Genomic DNA, 27857 nt, shown 5'->3' with positions numbered 1-27857 from the left:
CTGTAAAATATATTTTTAATACGAATTAATCTGATAAATTTTAATATTTCATATATATTTAGAGTTTACTATTAATATCAAACTTTAGTTTGTATTAATATTTATTTATAGCTTTTATAATAAACAAAATTATTTGTACACTTAAATTATATCATAATAATTACTATAAACTGGGTTAAAATATAATTTTTAATAGTATATATTCAATTTTTTTTTACATTTATATAAATAAATATTATTATTACTTAAAATATGGTTCAATGTCGGGGATTGAGGCGGGGAGACACTAATCTCTATCCCCGACCTCATTCCAATTATTTTATATTTTTATGCGATCTTTGTCCAACGTCCAAAAAATGCCCAATTTCCCGTAACAAAACGGAAATCGGATTGGGATCTAACGGTACGAAAATAATACCCATTTATATATTTGTTTTTTTTCTAAGTAAAGCACATGTGGATTCGAAATATTGACTTCTACTCCATCAATAATTTGTTCATTGTCTGTGTTCACTAAAACAAAAGTGATAATCAGGTGCAAACTGGTGGAACAGCCCGTTAATAAAAGGGCCTTAGCATGATGAGGATAAATTTGCATATTTTTAAATTTTATTGTGTTTTAATTTTTATTTTTTAATATTCAAATTGCAGCCTTTTCCATAACTTAACATAGAAAGGAACCCTGAATTCAGATTAGTAAACTAAAATAACTAAATTATACAATCAATTTTTTATATATCAATACATTTAAATCATAACGGTATTGGGAGTCAGTTAATATAATTAGCATAGGCCACTCGAATAATTTAGAGTGGACGAGTTCGGCTCACTATAACTTTTCACTTTTAGAGCATCTCCGACCATTGTTGCCCTTAGCTAAAAAGTTCTGCACTCTACGGTATCACTTATAGTCAATGTCTTCAATTTTTTTCTTCTTCAACCGATTAAACCCCAATATGATTGGCTATATTTGTTGAAGCATTCCAGATATTAGCCTAGTATTCATATCATCTCCCGCTGCTTTCTTTTTCTCCCGCTGCTTTCTTTTTCTCCCGCCACATTGCAAGCACATGTATGTATTTTTAATCTCTCTTTTTTTGTTTAATTTGTATCGAATTATGGATTCATTTGTGACTCTGTTATGTGCTATGATTTGTTGAAACCTCCTATAATCGAATTTATCAAGGTACTTTTCTTTATATGAAACTAAATTAGGAGGTAGCACGACAGTTGTTTGATTAATTGTTCGAAAGAATTTTATGAAGATCTAGCAGTTTGCTTCTTCTTTTATAAATTGGGCAACATATATTTGCCTTATCTTTTATGTATTGATTTTGTTGCAGTTATATGTTGGTGTTTACATTGTGACAAGGGTGATAGTTTAAGTTTGGAACTTGTAATTTTATTAGACGTATTTTGTTGCAGGCTATCTCGATAAATTAAAAATGGAAAAAACTTTCGTTTCTTTGCTGAATGAAGGTTCATACAATATAGATGAAGAGTTTTCGTACTCTCCACTGCCCCCTATATCGCAAGAAAATAGTCAACAAGCACCTAGCAAATCAAAACGGGGAAGATAAAAGAACTTCTTAATTGAGGAGGATATGTTACTCTTGTCTGGTTGGTTAAACATAAGCACGGATCCTGTTCAAGGAAATAACCAGACACAGGCGACTTATTGGACTAAGATTTGAAAATACTTTTATTAAAACAAAACATTTGAAAGTGATCGGACGCATACTTCGTTTTGTAACCGATGGCCCGCAATTAACACCTCTGTAAGCAAGTTCATTGGTTAATACAATAGTTTATGCGATTGGTGTTTCTGAAAATTGGGCTAACAATAATTTTTACGTGATATGGTCAATTGTGATTTTCTGCTTTGTGGGATTTTGGTGCACTTTGGATCGGTTGAAATATCTTTGATTTCGCTTTTAACTTCAAGAATTCTTAAATTCAGTCAGTGTGTTAAACGATCAGGAAACAAATTATCTAATTATTTTTAGTATGTTATTAATTTTCTAACCTGGTTGTATCGGAAGTTATGAATTTATCCCGACTGTATTATATTCAAGTTAATGAAAATTGTTATTTATTTGTCAAAAAAGACAATAGTTATCCTCAAGTGAATAATAGTAAGAACACCTTTTAGTGTATCCTTTTTCTAAATTTTAAGATTATAATTTTGTAAAAAATATATTGGATACGTGAGTGTATTTAATTAAAAATAATCATTAATCGAGAAAATAATGAAAATAACAAATATAAAAACCACTATAAGTTATGCTTAATAAGATTTTGAATATGTGTTGGCTAGGTTAGAAGTTGTTTGGCTAAACTTTTCGGCGTAGTGGCTTAAAACAATTTTTTTGTTAAAAAAATAAATTTGTGTAGTAAGTTAGAAAATTATTTTGACGTTATAATTAAATATTAAAAATTCATTTTATTTATAGTTAAATTGGTATTTAGTCAAAGGGATCCTCTGATCATATTCATATATTATCTATTCTACAATAATATTATTAAAAAATAATTATCAATATTTGACTAGTTTTTTTAATTTCTTTATTTTGTGTTTCAAGTGCAGTTATTATAATGGCAGGTATTTTATTTTTAAACATTAAACTTTTATTTTTCAAGTGTTCAGATAAATTTTATGTAACGGTAAACTTTCTTAAATGAAATAAGTTATTTTGTTCCGGATATATTACGGAAGATCCATAAAAAATCATTTTTTGACAAAAAGAATGACTTAAGAGTACAACTATCACCACGTGTTAGCTAAAATATCTAGTTGGCACAGTTATATACATATCAGCTAAAATATATATATAGTACTCCAACCATAATACCTGTTAACAAAAAATTCAGATATTGTCTAGATATAATCGTGTAGCCATTAGCTAAAACGTTAGATTCAACTTTCTGCTATATTTTAACCTAACTTTCCACATCAATACACACTTATATTCATATTATATTTATATTTATATTATATATATATTCAAAAATTTATTTCATATTTAATATTTTAATTTTATGTTATATTAAGTGTCAAAATATGATTTTCTTATTAACCAATTTATTAAACATTTTAATAAACATTAAAAATTTATAAAAATACTAATAAATCTAATCTAATCTAATATAATAAAATATAATATAAAAATAAAAATAAAATTTTATTATACATATAAGTATATGTTTTTAACACATATAAGTGTCTTATTATAATTATATAATTATATATTCAATATTTTTCATTAAATAAATATTTTATTTTTACTTGTATTTAATTAAATATTTAAATTTATTTTAAAATGCGAAATTATATATATAAAATAATTTGAAAATATATATAGCATACTATTTTTGAATATAGTTAATTAAGATACCTAATACTAGTGGAGCAAATTACCTTCACAATCAACATAATTTTAGACCATTTTAGTTATTATGGTTGGAGGTACTCTAATACTGAAATCAAAGTTACAAGAGCACATTTGTTTAGATAACCTTTTTTATTTTGACAAATAATTTTTTTGATAAAAGTTAAAAATTTTCATTATTAGAACAATCTAACTAGTATAAATGATTTGAATTTATTCAGTATTATAATTTTAAATGATATTTTAAAGTGAGCAATAATATATAACCAAAAAAATCAAAAATAATGTGTAACTTTTTGGGCATGTGACCCGTATTAATTCACCAGAAACTCATTTTATTCATAAGCTGACATTATCATAGTGTCAACCTCTCATCAAAATTATTGGTGTCATGCACTCAGTCAATTTGATAGGGTCATTTTATACTAATAATTCTTTACTTATTTAGTTTACTTTCAAAATCTCTCTCTCATTTATTAACTCCAATAATTCTCTCTTTTCTCTATTTTTACTATTTCTTTTTCTCCTCACTTTTATATTCTTAAATTTATATTTACAATAATTCTCTTTAATCCATTAATTTTATCTTTATCAAAATTTATTTTATTTATATAACTATTCACCAATTCATTTTTATATTTTAAATTTAAAAGAAAATTGATAATCTATTTGTATTTTGTGTGCTACTATTTTTAAGTTTCATTCTATGAATCATTATTATATATTATAAATTTAGTATTAATATATTTTTGAATAAAATTATTTCTAAATATTTTTTTAAAAAAATAATTGTGAGATAACCGGGTATCTCCCTAGAAACTACTCTAGTTTAATAATATAATGACAACTCATTATTTGTAAATGATTTAGTAACGGTGTTTTTGATACTCTATAAAAATCATGCATGTAGTATTAAATATAACAGTGCAAAGAAAGAAACGTATAATCCGTGCAATAAGGCTTCCGTAACTACCTGATCTTATACCTATACGGATTAGGCATGTTAATATTCATAATACTTGTGTGATCTTATCTAAATAACTGATTTTATCCACAAATTACTCGTCTAATATTTTATGACTTCTAAACCTACAAGAATTGCACCATATATCACTACAAATACATTTTTGTTAGTACAATTTTTCGCAATCTAAATTATAAGCCATGGTCATGATGAAGTCAAGCTCATCAAGCTGCGCACTATGCAGCTTCCTAGTACAAGTTTTTCGAGGCAGGTGGTTCATGATGTTCGCATCAATCTTGATCATGGCTGCTGCAGGTTTAACCTATCTTTTCGGAGTGTACTCGAAAGAGATCAAGTCTACTCTTGGTTATGATCAATCAACCCTAAACCTACTTGGTTTCTCCAAAGATCTTGGAGCCAATATAGGAGTTCTCTCTGGCATTCTCGATGAATTTGCTCCGACATGGATGGTTCTTTTGGTAGGCTCTGTCATGAATTTCGCAGGCTATTTTGTTATTTGGTTAGCAGTGACAAAAAAGATACCTAAACCTACCGTGTGGCAAATGTGTGTTTATATCTGTATCGGTGCGAATTCGCAGAATTTCGCTAATACCGGTTCACTTGTTACGTGTGTCAAGAATTTTCCTAGTAGCCGAGGTCGTATGTTAGGTCTGATGAAAGGTTATGTTGGGCTTAGCGGAGCTATTTTTACACAATTTTATTTGGCAATTTATGGGAATGATGCTAAGTCTTTGATTCTTTTGATTGCTTGGCTTCCGGCTTTGATTTCGATTTTGTTTATTTTTAGCATTAAACCGATGAAAATCTCGAGGCATCCTCGTGAGGGTAATGTGTTTTTTCAGTATCTTTTTATTTCTCTTGCATTGGCTTTTTTGCTCATGGCACTAAATATTGCTGAAAAGAAAGTGAGTTTCTCTCACGCTGCGTACGTAGGAAGTTCAGCTGCAGTTTGTGTTTTACTCTTTTTTCCATTGCTTATAGCAATCAGAGAAGAATTCTTGGCATGGAATTTGAAGCAAGAACAGATAAATAGTATCGACGGGGTGAATGTAGTTACTGAAGAACCACCCTTGCCTGTCTCAAAATCTGCAATTACGTTGTCTTCACCAGAAGAAACTTCAGAGAAATTGAAGGTTACGTGGTGGTATAGTTTTTGTAACAAACCAAACAGAGGAGAGGATTATTCTATTTCGCAAGCTTTACTTAGCTTTGACATGATTTTGCTTTTTGTAGCAACGTTTTGCGGACTAGGTAGCAGCCTAACAACATTGGATAATATTGGTCAAATCGGTGAATCATTAAGCTATCCATCTCATACAATTAGTACATTTGTTTCCCTGGCAAGTATTTGGAATTATTTTGGGAGAATTTTTTCGGGATTTGTCTCTGAAAAGCTTCTTACAAAATGGAAAATCCCACGTCCGTTAGCCATGACATTTTTCCTTGTAATTGCTGCAATTGGAGACCTTATGATTGCTATTCCTTTTCCTGGCTCTGTCTATGTAGCATCGTTGTTAATCGGTGCAGCTTTTGGAGCTCAACTGACGCTACTTTTCATAATCATTTCTGAGCTTTTCGGATTGAAGCATTATGCTGTTCTGTTCAATTGTGGACAGTTAGCAAGTCCCATTGGATCATATGTACTAAATGTACTACTTGTTGGTAGACTTTACGACAATGAAGCGATAAGGCAGCTCGCGTTAAAGGGAATGACACGATCAATGGTGAATGATCTAACTTGTATTGGAAAGGAATGTTATCGTTTATCGTTCCTAATACTTGCAGCTGTTAATGCTTTTGGGGCTGTTACATCATTTGTTCTGGTAATGAGAACTCGGAGTTTTTATAAATCCGATATATATCAGAAGTTCAAGGCCGAGTTTGAAGCAAATGAAAGATCTGAGATGGAAGTGCTCTCTCCGGAAGCTGAGAAACAAGCACATTTGCAAGGTTTAGAAAAAGAGTCACACTAGGGGCACTTTGTTAGTGTTGATAGTAGGATTATTTTCCTTGTTTTTTTATTGGGGCCAATGTAAATGGGCCAATCCAATGTTAATAAAATAGTTGATGACCATTCTCATTGAAATGTAAAGCCCAGTGATGTGGGCTGTTCTTAGTGGGCCAGCTTATACACAAAGGTCCACCATGGGATCTCATGTCATGAAATTGTGAATGTGTTTTATGTATTTGTTAGTAGCATTCTCCGATTTCTGATGTACCAAGTACCAACAAATTACACCTGTTTGCAAAAAAAAAAAAAAACTTCATTTGTTATTATTACTCAATTATATTTTTCATTTATATTCTTAATCTGTAATAATAAATTTTGGACAACACAAGTCACAGGACATGCATTGGAATTCCAAGTCAACAGTGTTGTCAGTTGTGTTGTTTGTGTACATTATTCTAGAACACAAAACTTGTTTCTTTTCTTTCTTTTTTTTTGAGTACAGACATGAATTTTTGTATCCTTAAAGTTTTAGTACTCATCAAGTTAATCAGATTCTCATAAAACTCAGGTTTCACATAAAGACTGAGACACACAATGCTAATATAGATGAAGATATACTAAAAATTGCAGAGAGATCATTTTGACAATAAGCTAAAGAGCAAGGCCTTTGATTCAGAAATGGAGTCTAAAGGAAAAGAATTGATAACAGATAAAGGCAAGAAGAAGCTCAATTACTCCAATACCAGCTCCGGTTTGCGAAAAAGAAAGAATTGTGATGGGGTTCTCAGGTTTCTGGACATTGCTGCAGATGTAGCTAATGGAGAGAGTGATTCCAGCAGCATTGATAGTTTTATCAGTGACCGGAATGGTATGCATGTCACAGATTATCTGTATTATATATGTTGCTGCATTTGATCTCTTCTTTTTTGCATGATCACTGTTTATGGATTGTGTATGTTTACCTTTTACTGTGAAACCACTATTTAACAGTCTTGATCATTTGTTTTTTTTTAATTGTAAATGAATTGGGGATTAAAAAAATGGAAATGAAGTTGTGATTAATTCTTATAAGTAATTCAATAATTAAAAGTAAGCAGAGGAGTTTTAGAATGTTTTCTTGAAGTTTACTGTATATTTGTTAGAGAGAAATTGTTTTGAGGCATGTAAATATGTAAATTTAGCTTTATGTGCAAAATTACCTTAAGATCTTGCTGTTTTCATTCTTTTTGAAATGTACATGTATTACTTATGACTGTGTTGCATGCATAGATGTTCCCTTGTTCAATTAAAAACAACAAGAAAATGAAAGTTCTAATATCTTTTCTTTGGTCTCAATGATTTCTTCTTTATTGTTGGAAACAGAATATCTGGGAGATGAAATTCTCAGTACTGCTATAGTAAAGCATGAACCTGAAACAGCTCTTGACCTTCCATTCACACAAAATGTGGAAGATTTTGAAAGAATGATATTAGAGCGTTACAATCCTGGGTCTAGTCTTATCACATATGCTGAAGATGAAGCTGAAGAATTGACTGATCAGAACATAGAAATTCTTTCTTTAGAAGATTCAAGTGCATCTAAGGTTCCTATCATCTGGAAAGTCAAATGCACGGTACCGTGGCTAATTTTCCGAAGCTTAACTTTTTATAAAAAAAAAATAAAGAATATCACTTTACATATCTTTGGAATCTTTAATTGTTTCCTGATAATTTTGCATTATAGGTTGGCCGTGAGAAGCATTCAACTATCTGCCTTATGCAAAAGTTTGTTGAGTTTCAGAATCTCGGAAAAATGCTACAAATTGTTTCTGTGTTTGCAATGGAGCATGTAAAAGGTTTCCTTTACATTGAAGCTTACAAGCAATGTGATGTTTATGAGGTAATCTTCATGGACTCTGAGACGAAATACTAGTTTCTAATCTTTCGTAATTACTCTGGTAAACTTATTATACCTTCATTAAATTTATAGGCATGTAATGGGATATGTAGTACGTCTCCGCGAGGAATGGTTCCTGTTTCAGAAAAGGAACTTTCTCGTTTATTTAATGTTCGTAGAAGCTCGAGTAATATTTCTACTGGCAATTGGATCCGTCTGAAGAAAGGGAAATACAAAGGAGACCTAGCTCAGGTATTCTTTTCTCATTCAATTTATTTGAGTTTGCTTCTAGTTACTTGCTTGTTTAGGTATCTTTGCATAATAAGTTTTATCTTTATACCATGACATGTTTTGATGGTATATTATATGCCATTTTACGAAGATGTCGTTAGAATTTTATGACTAGTCTTATGCTGGTATCTGGCTATGTTCTAGGTCATGGCGGTGAATGGCTCAAGAAAGAAAGCTACTTTGAAACTGATCCCACGAATAGATTTTCAAGTTGTTACACAAAAAATTGTATGTGATCATCTTGTCTCAACTATAATTACATTACAACTGCATTCATCATATCCTTATTTTTCTTTATGTAGTCTATTAGTCACTGGTACATCAAGTCTAATTGAGTGAACATTCCTCTCTGTCCTAAAGATGAACCACTATGTTAATATAATGCACATCTGAATTATGAAAGTATGAAATAGTATTTTTTTTTATCAAAACTTTAGAAATTTGAGTGAACAGATTTGGAATTTACAGTGGGCACAAATCAAACTGTAAGTGTACCGAGATTGGTCTTATCAAAATTTTCAGTGTTAGGTTTGTTTGCAGGTGTATCTCTTTAATATGACATTTTAAGATCTTCGTATCTAGCAAAATCAGTAGACCAAATTTACAGTTTCTTTTATTGTGTTGATTTACTGTAACAGAAAAGGAAAAGCATATTGTTCATCATTCAAGATGCCTTTTAATGTTGGAATTTCTCACTCTTGCAGTTTTAAATTTTCAACTGTTAAATAAAACTGTGGTTTTCATTAACATAATCCCTTTTATATACATTCTGACGAATTGAAGTGCATTCTTGACATTTCTTCCCTCTTTAGTCTATGATAGATTACGAGGAATGCTACAACTACGAATTACGTGAATAAATGGTTGTTTTTTGATAGATAGCAATGAGTTTTTAGGTATCAATCATGCATTTAGCTTCTGCTGTAATGTTTATATTTTTACTTGCAGCTTGGTGGAGTTGGTGCTAAGAAAACTGCTGTCCCGGCACAAAAATTGATTAGTTCAAGTGAACTCGAGTAATATGCATCCTCCTATCCTTTACAATCTATTCCCTCCCTCAGAATTCTGGCATAATTCTTTTGTAATGCACATTGCAGGGAATTCCGACCTCTTATTAAAAATAGAAGGGATCGTGATACTGAGGAAGTATTTGAAATACTTGATGGCATGATGCTGAAGGACGGTTATTTATATAAAAAAGTTTCTTTGGACTCCTTAAGATGCTGTGTCGTACAGCCATCAGAAGATGATCTGCTGAAATTCGAAAATTCTACAAATGAAGATCATGGTGATCGAGAGTGGCTTTCTGAGCTCTTTGGAGAACAGGAGAAAAGACATGAGAAAAAGGATAATATTTGCAGTATGGAGGGAGAGGATTCATCAAATATGAGTATGGTAGATGTTTCCAAAATTCACGATATAGTACTTTTCAGGTAGCTAAGGCTTCATTAGACATAATGATTTTGTCCTTCTAAACTACCGCTTTGATGTATTATTTTTCAGTTTTCATGACATAAGAATAATACCTTTATTGCATTATCTGACATGTGCGATGTTTATTGAAAATCTGTATTCAATATATTATGATTGTTGGTTCTTAACATGGCAGAGAGAAAGAGTTTGGTTTTATTATCAGCATAGAGAATGATGACAGCTGTAAGGTATATTTAAATTAGAAATCTCATTACTTTTATTGCTCTTGTGTGGCAACTCGTTAGTAATTTTTATCTTTAGGTACTGACTGAAAGTTCAGAAGGACAATTAGTGGTTGATCTCAAACTGCATGAAACTAAAAAGCTAAGATGTGAAAAGAAGTTTACTACCTGGGATCACCAGTATAATATCATATCAGCAAACAGCAGGGTAAAGGTTGTCAATGGTCCATTGAAGGTATGTTAGTACTTCTATTGAATTTTACACCTACTTTAGTCATGCAGTGAATTATAACATAGTAATTTGAATGTAAACTACAATTCATACTCTGCAGGATAGGGTAGGGATTGTTAAGCACATTTACAGAGGGGTCGTCTTTGTTTACGACAAAACTGACCTGGAAAATGGTGGTTATTTCTGCTGCAACTCCCAAAATTGTGAGACGGTTAAATCTTCTGGACTTTCTAGCAAAGAAGAGGTGTTAAATTTTTAAATGTTTTATACTAAATACATTCTTTGACCACTCAACAAATAATCTTTCCCCGTCATCTTATGGAAGTGCTTAAATTTATGTTCAAACAGCATGGAGAACTTGTGCCTTTGGATACTGCTAATATCTCTTCATCCTCTAAATCACATTTATTACCTGTAAAATTTCCAAACAAGAGCATCAACAGCTGGAAACGTAAGTTCGGAAGTTGTTTCTTGTTTACGTAGAATGTCATTGTTTTTGTATCTGATTAAACTAACCAAGAAAATGTTGGTTATTTCTGTTGTAAAGCCCAAAATTGTGAAATCCCTGAAAGTTTTGGTGTTCCCAGCAAAGACAAGGTTTGTGTGCCTATAAAGTTTATATTCTATTATTAGGCCTCTCTGAAGTTGGTCATGCATACAATAATATTTTGCAGTCATTTTAAAAAATTTCCAAGTTTTCTTTTATACAGGGTGGTGATGTACAGGGCATGGATACTGATCATCTCCATTCATCCCCTAACCCCGCTCTATCAACTAAGCAGGCTCCGAAAGCGGGAACTGATGGCCAAAAATGTATGTATGCAGTTTGTTTCTTGCTTTTGTTAAGTCTCTTTGTCTGCACCAAGTTACTAATATCTTACCTTCAGTAAATAGTAATGCAAAGTTGATTGCCTCTTTTTTGTCTTTCTATCTATTTTGTCTGACGAACACAAATTTGGATTAATTAACCAAAGGCTTATGAGTTTTCAGATTATCTTGGAGGAAAGGATGTAATCTTCAAGGTTGGCCAATCATTGAAAATTCGGATGGGGCCTCTAAAGGGATACCGCTGTCAAATCATGGCGCTTTCACACTCTGAGATCATGGTGAAGCTGGATTCTCAGCCAGATACTCTTCCAGGTTTGTTCATTCCCTTCAAATGCTTCTTGTTTTTTAAATTGCTTGGATCTAACTTTAAATACATCATTTTTTTAGTTAAACCTGAGCATCTTATCGGAGTTCATGAAAGGTACCATATATTATTAAACTCAGAGAATTGTTGTACACTCTCTTGTTAACATTAATTATTGTGGTGGACTCTCACTTAGCTACATAAATTCTTGATAATATCTAACTTTAATTTTCATGTGCTATTTATCTAGGAATTCTGCAAAACCATCTGCTCTGGCAGGAGGTAGAAACTGCTCCAGAGGTTGAGAAATTATTATATCAATGAATATGAAGTCTTGCTGTTTTGTGAAGTTAATTCCTATAACGTTCCACTGATGCTCTTGCAGGTAAAGAAAAAATCCGGAAAAAAGGTGATGCTGGTAGAAATGCTGCAACAAGTTCTGGTAGCGAGCAGCAGTCGAAAAATTGGAACAACACAAAGGCTTTTATAAAACAAGTTTGTGTGCAACAAACTGAACATGGCGATGGAGTGTTTTGGAGAAATCAAATTAAGCCATCTTTCGGGAATGAAGGAGAGAGAAAAAAAGGCATGCTGGAGAGGACAAAAACATATGTAAGGGGTCGTGGTTCAGGTGGAAGAAGTGGAAGGGGACAAGGATGTGGAAGAGGAGAGTCTGGAAGGGGAAGAGGAGGTGAGTCTGGAAAGGGAAGAGGAGGTGGACGAGGTGAGTTCGGAAGGGGACGAGGAGGTGGAAGAGGAGAATCTGGAAGCAGAAGAGGAGGTGAGTCTGGAAAGGGTAGAGGGGGAAGAGGAGGTGGGAGAGGTGAGTTTGGAAGGGGCAGAGGAGGTGGACAAAGCGAGTTTGCAAGGGGAAGAGGAGGTGCACAAGGCGAATTTGGTAGGGGAAGAGGAGGTGGACAAAGCGAGTTTGGAAGGGGAAGAGGAAGTGGACAAGTCGAGATTAGAAGTGGAAGAGGAGGTAGACAAGGCGGGCTTGGAAGAGGAAGAGGGAGTGGACAATTTGATTCGGGCAGGGGAAGAGGAATTAACCATGCTGGTAGAGCTCCAAACAACAGAGGAAGAGGAAGTGTCCGAGGTGGTAAAGAACAGTTCAACATGGGACGAGGTGGTAAAGAACATTTTAACACGGAACGAGGGAATGGGCAAGGTGGCGCTAATCAGTTTAGCATGGGACAGGGAAATCCAAGAGGTGGCATGAACCAATTTTCAACGGGAAGGGGAAATGGACAAGGTGGCCAAAATTATAGCCGAGGAGGTAGAACAGCAAGAGGAGGTACTAGAGGTGGGAGAGGACAGTTTGGAAGGGGAATATCATGTGATTGGGGTGAATCCTCGGGTTGGAAAGGGGAGGTTAAGCAGAAGTATTGTGCAAATCCTGGAATGCAAATGGGAAGTCCATCTAACAGGAACCTTAGTCAAGCGGGAGCTGTTGGCTGGCAAAGTGCTGCAGGCGAGACTGGAAATCAAATGATATCTCGATTCTCAGGTGCCTCAAATGCTGGCATCCAGGGAAATGCACAAGCAGTTGGCAGGAAGAGAGGAGCAGAAACAATGGGAGATCAAACTAAAAGCTGGGGATACAAGAAATGGAAACAGTAAAGCGTGAACAGCAAAGATCTGTTAACTAGCGTATCACTTGACCTGAGAAGTTAATTTAAGAATACTAACTACTAATTTCGTTGTGTAGGTTAACTTTTAATATGTTCTTATGTTGATAACATACTAATTTTATGAGCTTAATATTCTTACTTTGTTGTGTTTCTCACTTAACTTGAACAGGTAGATTATTTACATTTTCCATATCCATCAAAATTTCGGTGGTAGTTACGGTTACAAAGTAAGTGAAAAGTCCAGTTGAGTGTGAGGATAAATCTATATATGTTCATCTCGTTTTCTTGCTATTTTTTCCTTGAAAAGATGGCATAAACGTAACAATTGAAATATAAATTATATGTTCTTTCAAGATTTACTTTCCACCCAATATATTAAATAGTTTCTAATTGATTGCTATAATAGTTCTACTGGTAATACAGCACAGTTTCTGGAGATCATCTCTAATGTTACAAAAATTAGAATAGACAAAATGATGCCTGTAGTTGGAGATGGTGGTGGATCGCCGCTCCCAAAAGTCATGCCGTCGCCACTCCCAAATGTCATGCCACCACCGCTCCCGTTTTCGTCATAACTTGTCCCACCATCATGTGAAATGTGGTCACCATTGTCCCTGTCAAAGTAGATACATTGTCGCATCAATATTAAAACTTCATTATTTCACAGATTTTTGTTCAAGACTAAATTGGAACTAGTCCAACTAGGGAAAGGAAAAACAAATGACATAGGTTTGCGCATCAAATATGTGTATCAAGTAAAAAGAAAAAAAAAAAAAGGTCTGCGCAACACTCAGGGTCTGACCCTGCTCAATGTGCAAGGTCCCAAAGTTTATCGAAAGGTATGCATGTAGTGTTGTGTATCCCCCTGCTCGTGATACAAAAGTTTTACATTCGTGACCATGTCAAATTTGGAGTTTGTTTTTGAATGTGATGTGTAGGAGACATATCTTCCTCTCAAGTTATGGTATTATAGGTCAATGCACACCTCACCCTGATGCTAGATGACTTTAGTTCTTGTGTGAACCTAAATTTATATTTTGAAATCTAAAACCAACCCAGACCTATTATCTGAGGGCCCTCAGCTGGGGAGAGAGGACCCTGGAAAGGAAAGTGTGCACTAATGCTAGATCTCATGTGGTCAAAAAGCAGGACAGAGAGCAAGCTTCTGTAAGTGTCAAATGTCTATTCAATAACAACCAATAGATTTGAAGAAAATGAAGGAAGATGCTAAGTTAAACAGTCAAGTAACACACAACCAGAGTGCTAACTGTTAACAAGAAAGCTATATCAATTAGACAGTAAACGCTTGGACTGCGATTATTTGCCAGATAAAGTATAACACAGACTATATATCGATCCTTGCAAAAAAAATCAGGTTTGTTCCGAAAATTATGGGGAATTATTAGTCAAGGTCTCAAGGACTATTTGTGGATTACAAAACAAGCTAAATGGAGGATTGAAAGATGTTAAACCATATCTCGACTATGACATCCTTTAACTGACTAGCATATGTCTATGTACACTGATTTCTGAACATTATTTTGGTCTTAAATGTCAATCAATAAATAAACCCATCCATAATACTATACCAAACAGACGCCATGTACAGTTCCAAAATATATGTGATCGTACATGAACCAAGGGTATTAATCCCCATTCTGCATATTGTAACCCTGGGAAACAAACATAGTAGGAGGCTTAACATCATAAGCATGTGAACTTAACTATGTCAGACATGGAGACGGAAATCTGCACGATAAATAAAGGTGCGCCAGTCATGATGTTAAACCTGTAGATAGAAATCTGTACGAGGATGAAAAGGGCTTGTTACTGACTTCTCTGACCATATTCAGGCATGTTGAGCATGAACATGGCCATGTTCAGCCCCCCTAATTGTCCCAACAATTTGTGGAAAGGAGGGGTCAAAAAACTTCAGATATATATGATATTTCAATGGATATGGGCCCATAGTAACATGGTTCAAGAATATAGAAGGAGGATGTAGATGCAAATCATATGTATTAACAAGTGACAATATAAGCCATAGTCATGCCAAACATTTTTAGTACTGTACCTCCTTGGTCCTTCTACACCCGATGTGCAATGGTCTTCTATCTTACAGTGTATGATTGTGAATTATTCTTCGTTTTTTTTTCTTGATCCAGGATGATCGTGGGAACTTTAGCTATTAGGATAAACACGAATCGGAACCACGAGAAGAAAGCTTGATATTCTTTTAACAACTTGTGGATAAAGCTTTTACCAAAAGGGATCAACACAATGTGTTTGAGAGGAATAATTATAGTGTATGGTTGTTAAAAAAGCTCCACCACATGGTACTTTTGTATACTACAAAACACTTGCAAATTAAATTAAATTTTCTGCATAGTCCTAGTCAACAAGTTGAAGGGGCACGAACATGTACAAACAAATGATTAACGGTGAAGGACAAACCAATAAGATTGCAGGTAAGTGACAGTATATATAGAGAGATCTTGCACAGTGTGTGTGTGGTATACCTTGGGCCACCAAGGACACCAGCAGCGGATGTGAGCCGGTCAATCATGGCAGCAGACTTAGGCTCAGCACCAGAATCCTTGGTATATAGATCGTTAAGGCCTTGACCTGAGGGGACAAAGTATGCTCCATTTACCATTTGATCCCCATCTGATCTCCAGTCCCACCCTGCCCAATCTCCCTGATCTGCGTCCAATCTCTTAGTCACCTGCAAGTATTTTACGAGAAGAACTTAACAAAAATCAGCTACCACTTTTACTACGAAAATATATTCTTTTACTACTAATATCATAGCACAAAACAGTTCTAGGTGTTAAGTGTTTGCACAACAGAGTATTAAAAGATAAAAGCATATAGATGATCCCCTCACAAATCAGTTGATTATACCAACCATCTCCATATTAGCTTTTGGGATTGGGGGCACCTTTTTTTCATTTATTTCATTGGCATCATCATTTCTTATCTATAAACATATAGCTGTCTCACCAACTGCAACAGCAAAGCTTTAATCTGGGATCCATAACGTATCTTAGCCAACCAACCAACCAACGCAACTTTATCTTGGACCTCAACAATTTTAAATGTAGCTTCGAGTGACACGGGAGGGGCTTTGTACATGTAGTGATCCAACATATACTAAAGGTTCATGGAGATCCATTTTCTCAAGAACAGGGCACAACTGAAAACCTAAATTCAAAGAAAAGCATATACCACATTTCCAAGTATATGTTCAAAGTTCGCATCTTTTCCAAATTACATCCGAAGAATGAAGGCGTAGCTACACAGTTATAGCAAATTTGATACATAGACTTTTAACATGTCATGGGGCGCCCATGGGCCATGAGTAAACATGCTCCCTACCATATGATGGTTGGGACATGAAATGTCAACAAGAAGCTTGTTCCTTTTACATAACAAACACATGAGTAAACCATGACACTGCACTAGTTTCACATTAAAATGAGGTTCCCACTTTAAGCAATTAACATACTCCAAGAAAGATTAATTATAAGAAAATCAAATACCTCCTTAGAAGACGCGTCATTTGGCGCAGTGTAACGATTTCCCTGACTAATAATTGTTGGATCAGCACTACCTCCAATTGCATACATCTGCCATTCAGTGTAATCATTGTTCACAAGATGGAAGTATCCAAGTCTACACCGAGGCATCCGTTGTATCAACTGCACTCCGAAATGATTAAATGCTATGGTCACCTGTAAATATATGCAATATGTTTCAATAAATCAATATGAACAAAACAGTAATACACCATTAAACAGATATTTGTTTGAAATGTGAAGTTCAGTTACCTGCATACCCTTATCAGGCATATACTTATCACTGTGACCCAGCAGCATCACTTTGTCATGATGCGAAAAATAATTGTTTGAAATTGTTATGGCTGTGGACCCGAGGGTGACATCCACCAAACCATCGGTGCAGTGTGAAACAGCACAATGATCAACCCAAATATTTCTAGACCCCGAAATGCTTATCCCATCACCATCAGATCTTCCTTTATGTTCAACTTGTGTTGGATTTAACCGTATGTCAGCACTCTTGGAAGGAACACAGTTGTAAACATGAATATTATGAATAATAACATTGCTAACATCCTGGATTGTAATGCAGCCTTTTCCAGTAATGTAGACATTAGCACCACGACCGTCAATGGTCTTGAAGCTACTGACAATAAGCTCGTGAGAGAGTTTGATTTGCATATTGGTTGAGAATATAATCCAAAGGGGCTCAGCTTGGACAACTGCAAAACGTAGGGTGCCTGGTTTTGGGTCCGCCACATCATTGTCGGAGGAGTCAGTGACCAAATAAATCTGGCCGCCTTTGCCTCCAGTAGCACCTTGCCCAAAGCCAATGGCACAGTCAGCAAGGCGCTGGCGGTTACTTCCCCAGTTTGGATCACATTGCCAGCAGTCATCTATCGGGTTTCCAGTATTGCACGATTGTTGGTCTTTTAACTCCACTCTGGAAGCGGCAGCTGCTAGTATTCTCCTGCAGAACAAAACATAAAAACATGGAAAGTACTTATCATTTTAACAGAAACCGGAGTTAATTAGCAAATCAAAATTACAGTTATATCATCAACAGAGAATCTCAGATATCAACAATGACAAGTTCAACATGTTAGAATCACAATTTCTCATAAAGAATTCCTCAAACTGACAATGACATTGAATCTAAGCATAAAACTAAAATGGGAAATTAGCGATATGTCTCTGCATCCAGAGGCTAGTTTAATTCTTGCTAAATGAGAATGACCAATTCAACTAGCACAAAAAACCCAGATCCGAAACTAAGAAAGCTCTTAATTTGAGTGTGCGTGAAAATCACAGATTGACAGAATGCTGCTAGAGGAACAACCAAAATGAAGAACTGTAAAAGTTCTTAAAGCACAAACACAAACTAAAAGACTTGCAAAACTCACACATGCCTACACACAAACACACACCTGGCACGCACAAACACACACTTGAGCACACACAAGAAGTACAGCAATGAGAGTCCTGCATACTATCCATTACTAAACAGAAAGTAAGATACAAGAATGTTAAGTGCAGTGATCTCCTTACCTTTGAACTTCTTGCACAACAGCTTCAGGGTTAGAATGTTGATGAGACAAAGTAAAGTTAACAGTGGCTCCACTCAGAGAACAAGACATTAAAAGAACAAAACACAAGACAATGCAGACCAGTAGGATCATATTTAAACAAGTTGCATGATTTAGAAAAATATGTGCACTATATATACAATAATCTCAAGAAATCACACATGTAATAATTGTGATGACTGTATAATTATTTTAAAATACAATGAATGTGACAACTCCTTTTGCAGGGATTTTGCATGATTCAAGAAGAAGAAAATAAAAAAGTTAGCATTAAAACAACAATCCCAGAAATTACGGTTTGTGATTATAAATTATAATCACAGAATTTGAATATATTGAAGAGTGAGAAAACAAAGAGAGATGGGAAGTGGTGATGTAGACTCTTCCAGCGTGATGTTTAAAAATACCCATTTTTTGGGTGCAATGGCTGAAAATACCCATTTTTAAAACAGATGGCTGAAAATACCGTTTTGGTTACGCATTTTGTAATTGGGTAAGTGTAATACGCATTTGAAAATTGGGTATCCAAGAAAATTACTAAAAGATACGCATTTGTAGTTTGAGTATTACCATTGGAATACGCATTTGACAAATGCGTATCTTAAAAAAAATAAAAATAAATAAATTGGATACCTATTTGACAAATGCGTATCTAGTACAAAACAAGATACTCAAATGGCAAATGCGTATTCAAAAAGGTATTTTCAGCCATCCACTTCCAGAATGGGTATTTTCAACCATTTGCACCAAAAAATTGTTATTTTTAACATTTTTTCACTCTTTGATGTGCGATAAATGTATTATTGTATTCTGTTTATTTATATATTATACTTGGCATGCTTCATATTTATTCCAAAGTCAAGAAATCATAATAAAGTGGAAAAAGGAGCGGAAATTTGAAAAGAGATTATGGGCTTTTTTTCTCTTTTGCAGAAAGTCGAAAAATCCCCTGTTTTTGAAACTACTTGTTCTCATTGCAACTAGATTTTTTGTTGGAGGGTTTTACGGGCCGCATAGTATTTATAGACTGGGTACCCGAATTCGTACTTAAAATTTTTCTTATTAATATGATAAGATACGTGGTATATTTTAATTTATGGATATGTAAATATACATGTGAAATAATGTCTTATTATTAATAAACTTAACAATTAAGCATATATAATAAATGATAATTCTGTTTTTTTCCGGAACTTCTCCTTTTATTACACAAACTTGCGCTCGGTTTATGCAGCGAGGACAAAGTGTGGTTAAGCTGCGAGATAGGGTATCTCTAAAATAGAACTGGAGGGGGAAGGCTCTGCACGGCAATCCCGCGTATGAATAAGAATGGGTTTCTTGAAAAAAAAAGGAAGATGAAAAGAGCTATTCAAATATATTGTAATGGTGTGTATATGTGCAGAGAGTAAGTAATAAGTTGTAACCCCCTTTGGGGTCTTTTATAGGCTCCAAATTTTAGAGTTTCATCCTAGTCATTGATGAATCACTGAATCTTGGTTGATGGATAAACGAATGATCGAGATTAATAGCGGGCCCAGTTGTCCCCTTTTTACTCGGATGTCTTAAGGTTTAGACACATGGACGGCTGAGATGTTGTCATTTCATTTCAGAAAATATGGGACCGTTGACATCCTGCTTGGCTGCCACGTGTTCGGGGACCATACCAGTTTGGGCCTGGGTGCTCTTTACTTGGACTTTTATAATATTTTTTGGGTCTAATAATATTATGGTCTATCATTTTAGTAAACATTATTATTTGGTAATAATTTTGAGAACATATTTGACTTATCTGACATTTTTACTATTTATAAGATTCAGATAAAATTTGAAAGGGTATAAACTTTCAAAAATTAACGATAATTACGGTCTCTTAAAGGGGAGTAGTTATAGTCATTAGCTAAAATAATATAAAATAGATATTATCTAAAAACTTTTGAACATGTAACAAATTTGCTCCAATGATATTAGTTACAATGATTAGCCATATTTGAAAAAATAATTTAGATATGTTAATATCAAATTTCAACACTAATATTTTAATGACTACCTTTTGATTCGAAATGGTTGTGAAGGAATATTAATAAAACATTGATTATTTTTTTATTTAATACAAGTGAAAATAAATTATATAATAAATAAAAAATATTTAATGATATTATTGTGATATTTAAACATGGGAAAAATTACTTGTTAAATATTACTTTTATATTACAAAACATTTTCTAACTTTCTTATTTAGTTTATTAGTAATTTGTATATATGTAATATAAATTTTGTTAACATTAAAAGAAAATTTATAATTTGTTTGATAAAATATTTTTACATGTACACTTGACATTACATTATATAATTATATATTATATTATATATATATAATTAAATATATATTATAAATAAAGTTATAAATATTTATATACATGTACACATGTTAGGGTTAAAGCCAAGAGAGTATAGATAGATAAGTTTTAGAGGAAAATGACGGTCTCCCATTCAATACGTGCATTTAATATAGATGATGGTCTCCCATTCAATGTATGTTTTTGTCATTTAAAAATTTATTTAAAATTTTGTGCACTAGAATTGTTCTTTTTTTACATATTAGGTATATTTTTAAAACTCTTATTGCCACCTAAATATTATATCTAATATGTGCATCCCGTTGGAGATACTCTTAGGTTTCGAGTTTTGATCGTGTTTGAAATTATATAATGACAAATATCAAATAAAGTTGAATTTCCAAAATTAAATAAAACTAAATTATTAAGTTTGGAGATATGAAATACTAATAATGAGTTATTTCAAGTTTTTCGGATCATTTTTATGTCACTTTCAAATTATAATTTATTAAATTAAACTATAAATAGAGTAGAGTTCACTTACATTAAATTTAGATAAATTTAATATATGACAAGATCATTTAAATTTTATAAGAGTCGAAATCTACACCGGTAATTTATGTACCTAAGTTAATAAGTACACATGTATTTATACTATCTATACTATAATAACGAGAATGAGTTATAAATTGGTATGCCTTTTTTTGGTTGTATGTCTTTTTTTTTATTAGTTTGGTTATCATAACGTCAGATCTTTTATATTAAGTGATGAAGACCGTCAGATTCAAATAATAAAATAGTATACACTACTCAAGCTCACAGATTCGAATCCCGGCAATAACAAATATTTATATTATTATTTATACACTTGTGAAACTCCCAGGTTCGAACCTCACCACATTAAATATTTATAATATTATTTATACACTACCTAAGATTCAGGTTCGAATTCTGCTAACAACAAATATTTATATTATTGTTTATAAATTTACTCATAACCTAATGATACAAAAAGAAATTTATTATAATTTAAATAATATAAAAATATAATGAAGACACGTGCATCGCATGTGTTGTAAAGTTAGTATTGGTAAAAGATTGCAAAAGTTTGGTGCAGGGGAGAATTTAGTAAGGGGTGTCAGGACACCCGTTCCCGTAAAATTAAATTTTACATTTTTTTATTATTAAATTTTTTAAAAATATATATAAGTGTTCTTTCAAAATTTGAAAATATGAAGGTGTATTCTCAAAATTTGCCATGTGTCCACTTAAACTAATATTCATGGAACCCCGCCTGGTCCATAGTCAAATTCGTACCCAGATCATGTCTTATGTTTCCCCCGAATTCTTACCTATATTAGTGGGCAATATATTTCTTTTTTTGAAAGCAGAAACATTCTTCATTAAAACACATAGTCTGCTTCCAAAACATAAGATAACCCTGGCAGAACTGCACCACCATTGATCGTACAATCAACATAAGATCGTACATTTCTAGCCACTCAGTGAGTTGAACGATTCGCAGATCGTTTAACAAACGCAATATGGACATTAGAAAGTCCAGAAATTCACAATGTAACATACAATTCTAGATAGCCACACCACTATTGATCAACCTTCCTCCCAAGTTCTCTTGCACAATATACATGACAAAGACTCCTACTTAATATTCTTAAATTCGAAGTTGATATCGAATATCAAAACACACGTTCTCACCAAGGAATGGCTAAATGAATAGGGGTATGTAAATGTACATACTGTAACTTGCAAGTACTGTTGTTTTTGTTATAACAGCCATTAAAGCTCTGTAACAAACACATTCAATGGATAGCTAGGGGTATGCATTTTTGTTAATTCCGTTGTCAAGCTTCCTCCAATGGTAAAGCATTTTTGCTTTCAACTTCAACTTCCTCCAAGAACAGAAACCTACATTTAATTTAGAATTAAAGATTTTAACTACCATGATTTTGAAATGTTTCTACTGCATTTGTTTCCGAATTTTATATATAGAGTGACAGGGAATGAAGCAACCATAGTGTTATTCTCTAAATCTTCCCACATACACTGATCAGAGTGTCAGTATGTTTACCAACTCAGCATTTCTGATCATACTATCAGTAATACTAATGTTATGTCTAACAATATCAACTCCATTACCTATTGCTAAAACCGCAAACAAGAAACCGAATAGCCTGTCCTTGAAACTATTGCATCGCTCTTCCATCCCTTCATTCGAAAATGAAGATTTTCAAGATTTTCTCGAAAAGAATAAACAACTTTCTCTGAAGGATTCCAAATTTTCCACAACAACTCCGTTGTATCAGCCCACCATTGAATACCTCTACTTTGTTTACTTGTCTATTGGAAATCCGGCGGTTCCACAATATCTAGCTGTAGATACAGGCAGCTCCCTGGTGTGGGTTACTAGTAATTCCACCAACAAAAAATTTGTATATCGGAGAGGATATTCTAAAACTTATACCTCTGTTTCGTGTAAAAGCCTAGAATGCTCTTTGTGTCCGAACTTCCTTTGCAGTCCGAAATCAGATTTGTGTCTGTATCACAGGACGTACGCTGATCCTAATAGCAAGTCAAATGGTATATTGGCTTTTGAACGTTTTGTGTTTACAATTAACGAATGTGACTACTGTGGTGAACCTTCTTTGGATAAAGTGTTATTTGGTGTTGCTACATTTACGAGTGGTTCATTGTTCCAAGGTTCAAATTTTAATGGAATGTTGGGTCTTGGTCCTCAAAGCACATCCCTATTGCGCAACTTCTTCCCTCAAAAGTTGTCTTACTGCATTCCCGATATTTTTAACACTAGCTCCCAATTAGGTTTCCTTGAGTTAGGCGACACTGGTGATCAAGACGAAAGTATGTACGTGCCCTTTTATCACGATCAATATTACAGAACCAATATGGATAGTATAAATGTCGGGGATGAATGTCTTAACATCAACCCGGACATATTTAAGTACGACAGTACAGATCCTTATACAGGAGTAGTTTTCGATACCGGAGCAGTCTTTACGTTTCTAGCAGATGAGGCATATGATGCTCTTGTAATGAAATCAAGAGGTTATGTGGAGCCGCAAGACAAGGATACTCAATTGTGCTACGAGGGACTGAGGGAAGGAATTTCTGATTTTCCGCTACTTAGGTTTCACTTTGTTGATAAAGATGTTAATGCAGATTTAAGCCTGATAATAGGAAACTGGAGTTTATTTTATAACTATAACCCTTTAAAATTTTGCATTACGATGATCAAGAGTTCCTCCAAAGATACACTTTACACGGACTTTACTATTATAGGCTTGATGGCTCAGCAATATCATACTATGATATTCGACTTGGAGACCTCACGAATGAGTATCGAGTATACCTCATGTATATCTTAGGCCCCCCTCCCCCGTGTGTTGGATTTATCTCGGAAATTTAAAATAACTATTAGTTTATCTTATATCAGTGGCTTTAAGTTCATTTTTAACTTGTTACGCTGTGCATTGATTTTTCAACTTCAAATTGAAAATCACTTTTAGAACGCAGGTGAGCTCTTGATTTCATCATATTTAAGGAAATGATGATGTTTGAATTTAATTTAATCTGATATAGATTGTGTATAAGTTTTGCAATCCAAGTGAGTTCAATGGATATTATGATCCTAACACAGGGTTTTTCACGGGAAATCATAGCTTGGCACAATGTTCTGGTTTTCACTTCGCAGTTTAATAGTACTTCATACCTCTCTTCCAGAGAGTTTATTAGTATAATTTCGAGGATTTGGAGAAATTACGCAATCAATTAATTTTTTAAGCATTAATTGAATTCTGCATTCTGCATGGATCAGTTGGTATAGACTAGTAAAGTTGGTAAAGTCGAGTACAATTCAGCCTAAATCTGAATTTTGACGACATGGCTAAGAAGGAGCTCGTTTGTAGGTGAGTAATGTTTTAAGGTGGGAAATTGTAACTTTACAAGCTTGGTTAAGTGAATGAAATTCAAAACCACAATCTATATATTCAATATACTAGCTGATAAGATAAATAGGCGACAACCTTTTACGAATAAGACAGTCTCAATTAATCTGCAGAATATAAATTACTAAAATGTAAATGCAGTAATATGAAAATTAAACAATGCAGAATACCAAGAGTTTTTCACTTGGTTCGGCCCTTAATCCTACTCCATGACCTACATCCAAGTCCTAATGCAAACTAGCATAGAGAATGTATTATATTAACTTTAATAAAAGAACTTACAATGTGACGCCCTCCAAACTCGGGGTCTAGATTTGGGGGTCACTAGCCAATAAACTATAATAAAATAATCACAGCGGAATAATATAATAAATATGACCCCTTGCATGCAACTGGATCGATCACAAGTTATAATATGGAACAGACACTAATACAAACCAAATGTTTTTACAAACCATAAGTCTAATTAGTTTTACAACTTATTCAAATTTTATTACAAACCTTTATACTATTCAAGCGTCCCAAACTATCTACCTGGAAAACACACCAAACTATTTACAAGCGCTTGACCTCTAATCAAACCTGGAACTCAAGCCTGCTCCGGTTTAACTGAAAGATTAGATTAATAAACAAGTATGAGCGAAGAGATGCTCAGCAAGTAATATAAAGTTAGTAAGTGAACAACAGTAACAATATCTGAGTAAAAGTCCAAGCTGATATAAACTTTAAAGTTTAAGCGACAATTTAATCAAACACAATTATGCATAATAATGCTGTTCCTGATGATCAGTCACGAAACAGCACTGGTATCCCGCAACCATACCGTAAATATAGGTATCGATATCCCGCAGCCATACCGTACCTGTTGGATATCCATGTAGAAGGCATATACTCGCCTAGCAAGATATTACACTTTCGTATAATAACTCACGTTGGACCGGTGCCTCGGCCTCTTACGCTAACCGATAATCAATTCACAAAATAATTTTGATTAAAGGAGTCAGATCAATGACATCCTTATCCATTCAACTCCCCATGTCACATGGTCCGGAGTTATCTCAACAACTGATGGCGAAATAACTAGAACAATTAGTTATTCGCTAATCTCAATTCAAAGTTTCACTGTATAGAACATATCTGGATAGTACAGTTATTCACTATCTATCGAATCAAAAGATTAGTTCTAGCAGAATGATTGCTAGAATAAGAGAATGTCAATAAATATAGGAGTATTGATATTCAATATGCTATCAGAGTATTTATAAACAATTCTTATATTTAAATATGTAAAACAATAAGCTATTCTGAATTTAGAATAGGGGAGAATACTTGCCTGGTATGCTCAATAACTTTTCACTAAAACCCTGACTTATAACTGCTGGCTATCAACTCCGTCTAGCACTTGACCACACTTCTTGCTACTCAATTCTATAAACAAAAGGACTATCTTAATTGACAGAACCAAACTCAATTGACGTAACTATACGTCTTAACATCTACCCGATCGTTTATAACTAGCATGGCATTTTAAAACTGTAAACAAATAGCATGTATATCACGTAACACATAATCATGGGATTCGTATAACACGTAATCACATAATTCATGTAATACATAAGTCAGATCATTAAAAGATACGTCCTAGGGCGTTCAGAATTAAAATCAGGTCAATATTAGCATTTACCGATCAAATACCGACTCAAACTAATACACAAATCAAATGACATTGCAATACAAAAGAAATTAGGACTCAAAAGTATTTTTATTGGAAGCGCAATATTTTTCTGAGTCTGTACGCGTTCGTTTCGTATTAAACGGACGAACAGTTTAATTATTATGAATAAAATAAGAAATAAATAGATTTAAAATAATAATATTAATTGATTTTTGAATACCAAACTATAATTTTAAAACCTTAAAATAATTTTTAGAAATTATTTGAATTAATTATAAATAATTTATATTTATTTAACTATTTATAAATAAAATTAATTGATTAATTAATTTTTAATCAATTAATTAAATTCATAAATAATTAACTAAAATGAATTATAAATAATTAAATCAAATTGTATTTTTGAAAATAATAAAAGAAAATAATTTTAGGAATTTAAAATAATTAAGAAAATAATTTTTAGAATTAAAAATAATAAGTAAATGATTTTTAAATATAAATTAAATGATTTTTGGAATTTAGAAAAATGATTTTAAAATAAATTATAAAAAAGTAAATGCAGAAACAGATTTTCAGTTTGGGGTTTGGGAATTAATGGATCAAAAACGGGTCATAATAATTGAAGCCGGGTCGGGTTGGGGACCTCAACCGGGTTGCCAAGAACTCCGGTTGAAGGTCGACCGAAATCTGGGTTTTCCCAGAAACCGGCGACTTCGCCGGAGTCCGGCGAACCCCGATTCCCTCCCCAACCAGCTTCTGTTAACCACGATTTGAATCCCAATCGATTCAGCAACGTCCCAGGAACAACCCAGCAGCCATCACAATAACAATCAATCATCGGAGTGATTTCTCCGGCCAACAACTCAAACTTTCCGATGAATGAATCGGAAAAATCCTACTTCGGTCAAATCTCAACCAAAAACGATGCTACAAGTGTCAAAATAAAGCTTGTAACCTCTATAATTCGATCATATCATTAAAAACAACAAACAATTATAAACAAACTCAGAAATTCGCACCAAAACTTCTAACAAAACTCAAAGTTCGGTTTAATCATTCATGAACTAAAACAATTCAAGAAAATATATAAATCAATTCTACAGATCATTATAAAGCTATTTGTAAACTCAGAATCAACCAACAATCACTGAAAAATCAAAACGAAATTCAAGAACATGAACTCAAAATCGATTTTTCGAATTACTATACCTCAGTTATTGAAATTGGTAAGGTTAGAAAGGGATTGAAACGAGGATCAAATTGATATGCAGGCGTTTGATTTGGTTTCCTGGTTTGTTCAAAATCATCAATTGAAAATCTGAGAAAGAATCTCACCCCCAATTTGTTCATGAATTTCTGATTTTTTTTATGAAAAATGAAAAAAATAAATAATTGGCTGATATATATATATATATATTTTTACATAAATTATATCCCAAAATAAATTAAGGGTATTTTTATCCTTTAATTATAATAATAAGGGCCCCAAAATAATAATTACGGGGAATAATTTTAAAAACGATAAAATACAAAATTAATGTCAAAATTCCCCAAAAATTGCGAATAATTCGAAAATAC

The 27857-nt window shown here is 33.4% G+C and overlaps 4 protein-coding genes across 6 annotated transcripts; 3 read left to right on the top strand and 1 right to left on the bottom strand.

The window, feature by feature from the left end:
- The first annotated feature begins 4463 nt into the window (after positions 1–4463).
- On the top strand, positions 4464–6581 carry LOC141697912 (protein NUCLEAR FUSION DEFECTIVE 4-like). The gene has a single exon (XM_074502472.1). The coding sequence runs from the start codon at positions 4554–4556 to the stop codon at positions 6345–6347; it is 1794 nt and encodes a 597-aa protein (XP_074358573.1). The 5' UTR covers positions 4464–4553; the 3' UTR covers positions 6348–6581.
- Positions 6582–6838: 257 nt separating this feature from the next.
- LOC141697114 (protein RNA-directed DNA methylation 3-like) lies at positions 6839–13419 on the top strand. 2 transcript variants are annotated; one of them, XM_074501344.1, is made up of 17 exons: positions 6839–7193; positions 7688–7938; positions 8049–8204; positions 8295–8453; positions 8637–8720; positions 9441–9508; positions 9590–9925; positions 10102–10153; positions 10227–10382; positions 10480–10623; positions 10728–10830; positions 10927–10976; positions 11090–11192; positions 11370–11519; positions 11595–11628; positions 11762–11793; positions 11897–13419. In XM_074501344.1, exons 1-17 carry the CDS (start codon positions 7004–7006, stop codon positions 13129–13131), a joined length of 3303 nt encoding a protein of 1100 aa, XP_074357445.1. In that variant the 5' UTR covers positions 6839–7003; the 3' UTR covers positions 13132–13419. The 2 variants fall into 2 exon arrangements, with proteins under 2 accessions (XP_074357445.1, XP_074357444.1); XM_074501343.1 differs by having other exon boundaries at positions 11762–11811.
- Positions 13420–13467: 48 nt separating this feature from the next.
- LOC141697115 (putative pectate lyase 5) lies at positions 13468–18629 on the bottom strand. 2 transcript variants are annotated; one of them, XR_012564594.1, is made up of 6 exons: positions 18251–18629; positions 16973–17672; positions 16685–16876; positions 15662–15867; positions 14868–14945; positions 13516–13756 (listed from the first exon to the last, which is right to left on the bottom strand). XR_012564594.1 is itself a non-coding variant. In XM_074501345.1 (5 exons), the coding sequence occupies exons 1-5, from the start codon at positions 18379–18381 to the stop codon at positions 13540–13542; spliced, it is 1446 nt and encodes a 481-aa protein (XP_074357446.1). In that variant the 5' UTR covers positions 18382–18619; the 3' UTR covers positions 13468–13539. The 2 variants fall into 2 exon arrangements, 1 of the variants encoding a protein (XP_074357446.1); XM_074501345.1 differs by lacking the exon at positions 14868–14945 and having other exon boundaries at positions 13468–13756; positions 18251–18619.
- A 4121-nt stretch (positions 18630–22750) lies between these two features.
- On the top strand, positions 22751–24025 carry LOC141696267 (aspartyl protease UND-like). The gene has a single exon (XM_074500429.1). It carries the CDS (start codon positions 22751–22753, stop codon positions 24023–24025), a length of 1275 nt encoding a protein of 424 aa, XP_074356530.1.
- Positions 24026–27857: the final 3832 nt, after the last annotated feature.

This window comes from Apium graveolens, chromosome 11 (genome assembly GCF_009905375.1).
Source record: "Apium graveolens cultivar Ventura chromosome 11, ASM990537v1, whole genome shotgun sequence".
In the NCBI taxonomy this organism is placed as follows: domain Eukaryota; kingdom Viridiplantae; phylum Streptophyta; class Magnoliopsida; order Apiales; family Apiaceae; genus Apium; species Apium graveolens.
Note: the sequence above shows the minus strand (reverse complement) of the source record. Positions and strands in the feature narration are given on the sequence as shown.

Coding starts and splice junctions, on each gene's coding strand:
- LOC141697912 (XM_074502472.1), top strand. CDS start 4,554: ATGGTCATGATGAAGTCAAGCTCATCAAGCTGCGCACTATGCAGCTTC.
- LOC141697114 (XM_074501343.1), top strand. CDS start 7,004: ATGGAGTCTAAAGGAAAAGAATTGATAACAGATAAAGGCAAGAAGAAG. Junction 8,721..9,440: donor AAGTTGTTACACAAAAAATT/GTATGTGATCAT, acceptor TTTTACTTGCAG/CTTGGTGGAGTTGGTGCTAA. Junction 11,812..11,896: donor AGGTAGAAACTGCTCCAGAG/GTTGAGAAATTA, acceptor ATGCTCTTGCAG/GTAAAGAAAAAATCCGGAAA.
- LOC141697115 (XM_074501345.1), bottom strand. CDS start 18,381: ATGATCCTACTGGTCTGCATTGTCTTGTGTTTTGTTCTTTTAATGTCT. Junction 17,673..18,250: donor GTTGTGCAAGAAGTTCAAAG/GTAAGGAGATCA, acceptor TTTGTTCTGCAG/GAGAATACTAGCAGCTGCCG. Junction 13,757..15,661: donor GGTGTCCTTGGTGGCCCAAG/GTATACCACACA, acceptor CTACTTTGACAG/GGACAATGGTGACCACATTT.
- LOC141696267 (XM_074500429.1), top strand. CDS start 22,751: ATGTTATGTCTAACAATATCAACTCCATTACCTATTGCTAAAACCGCA.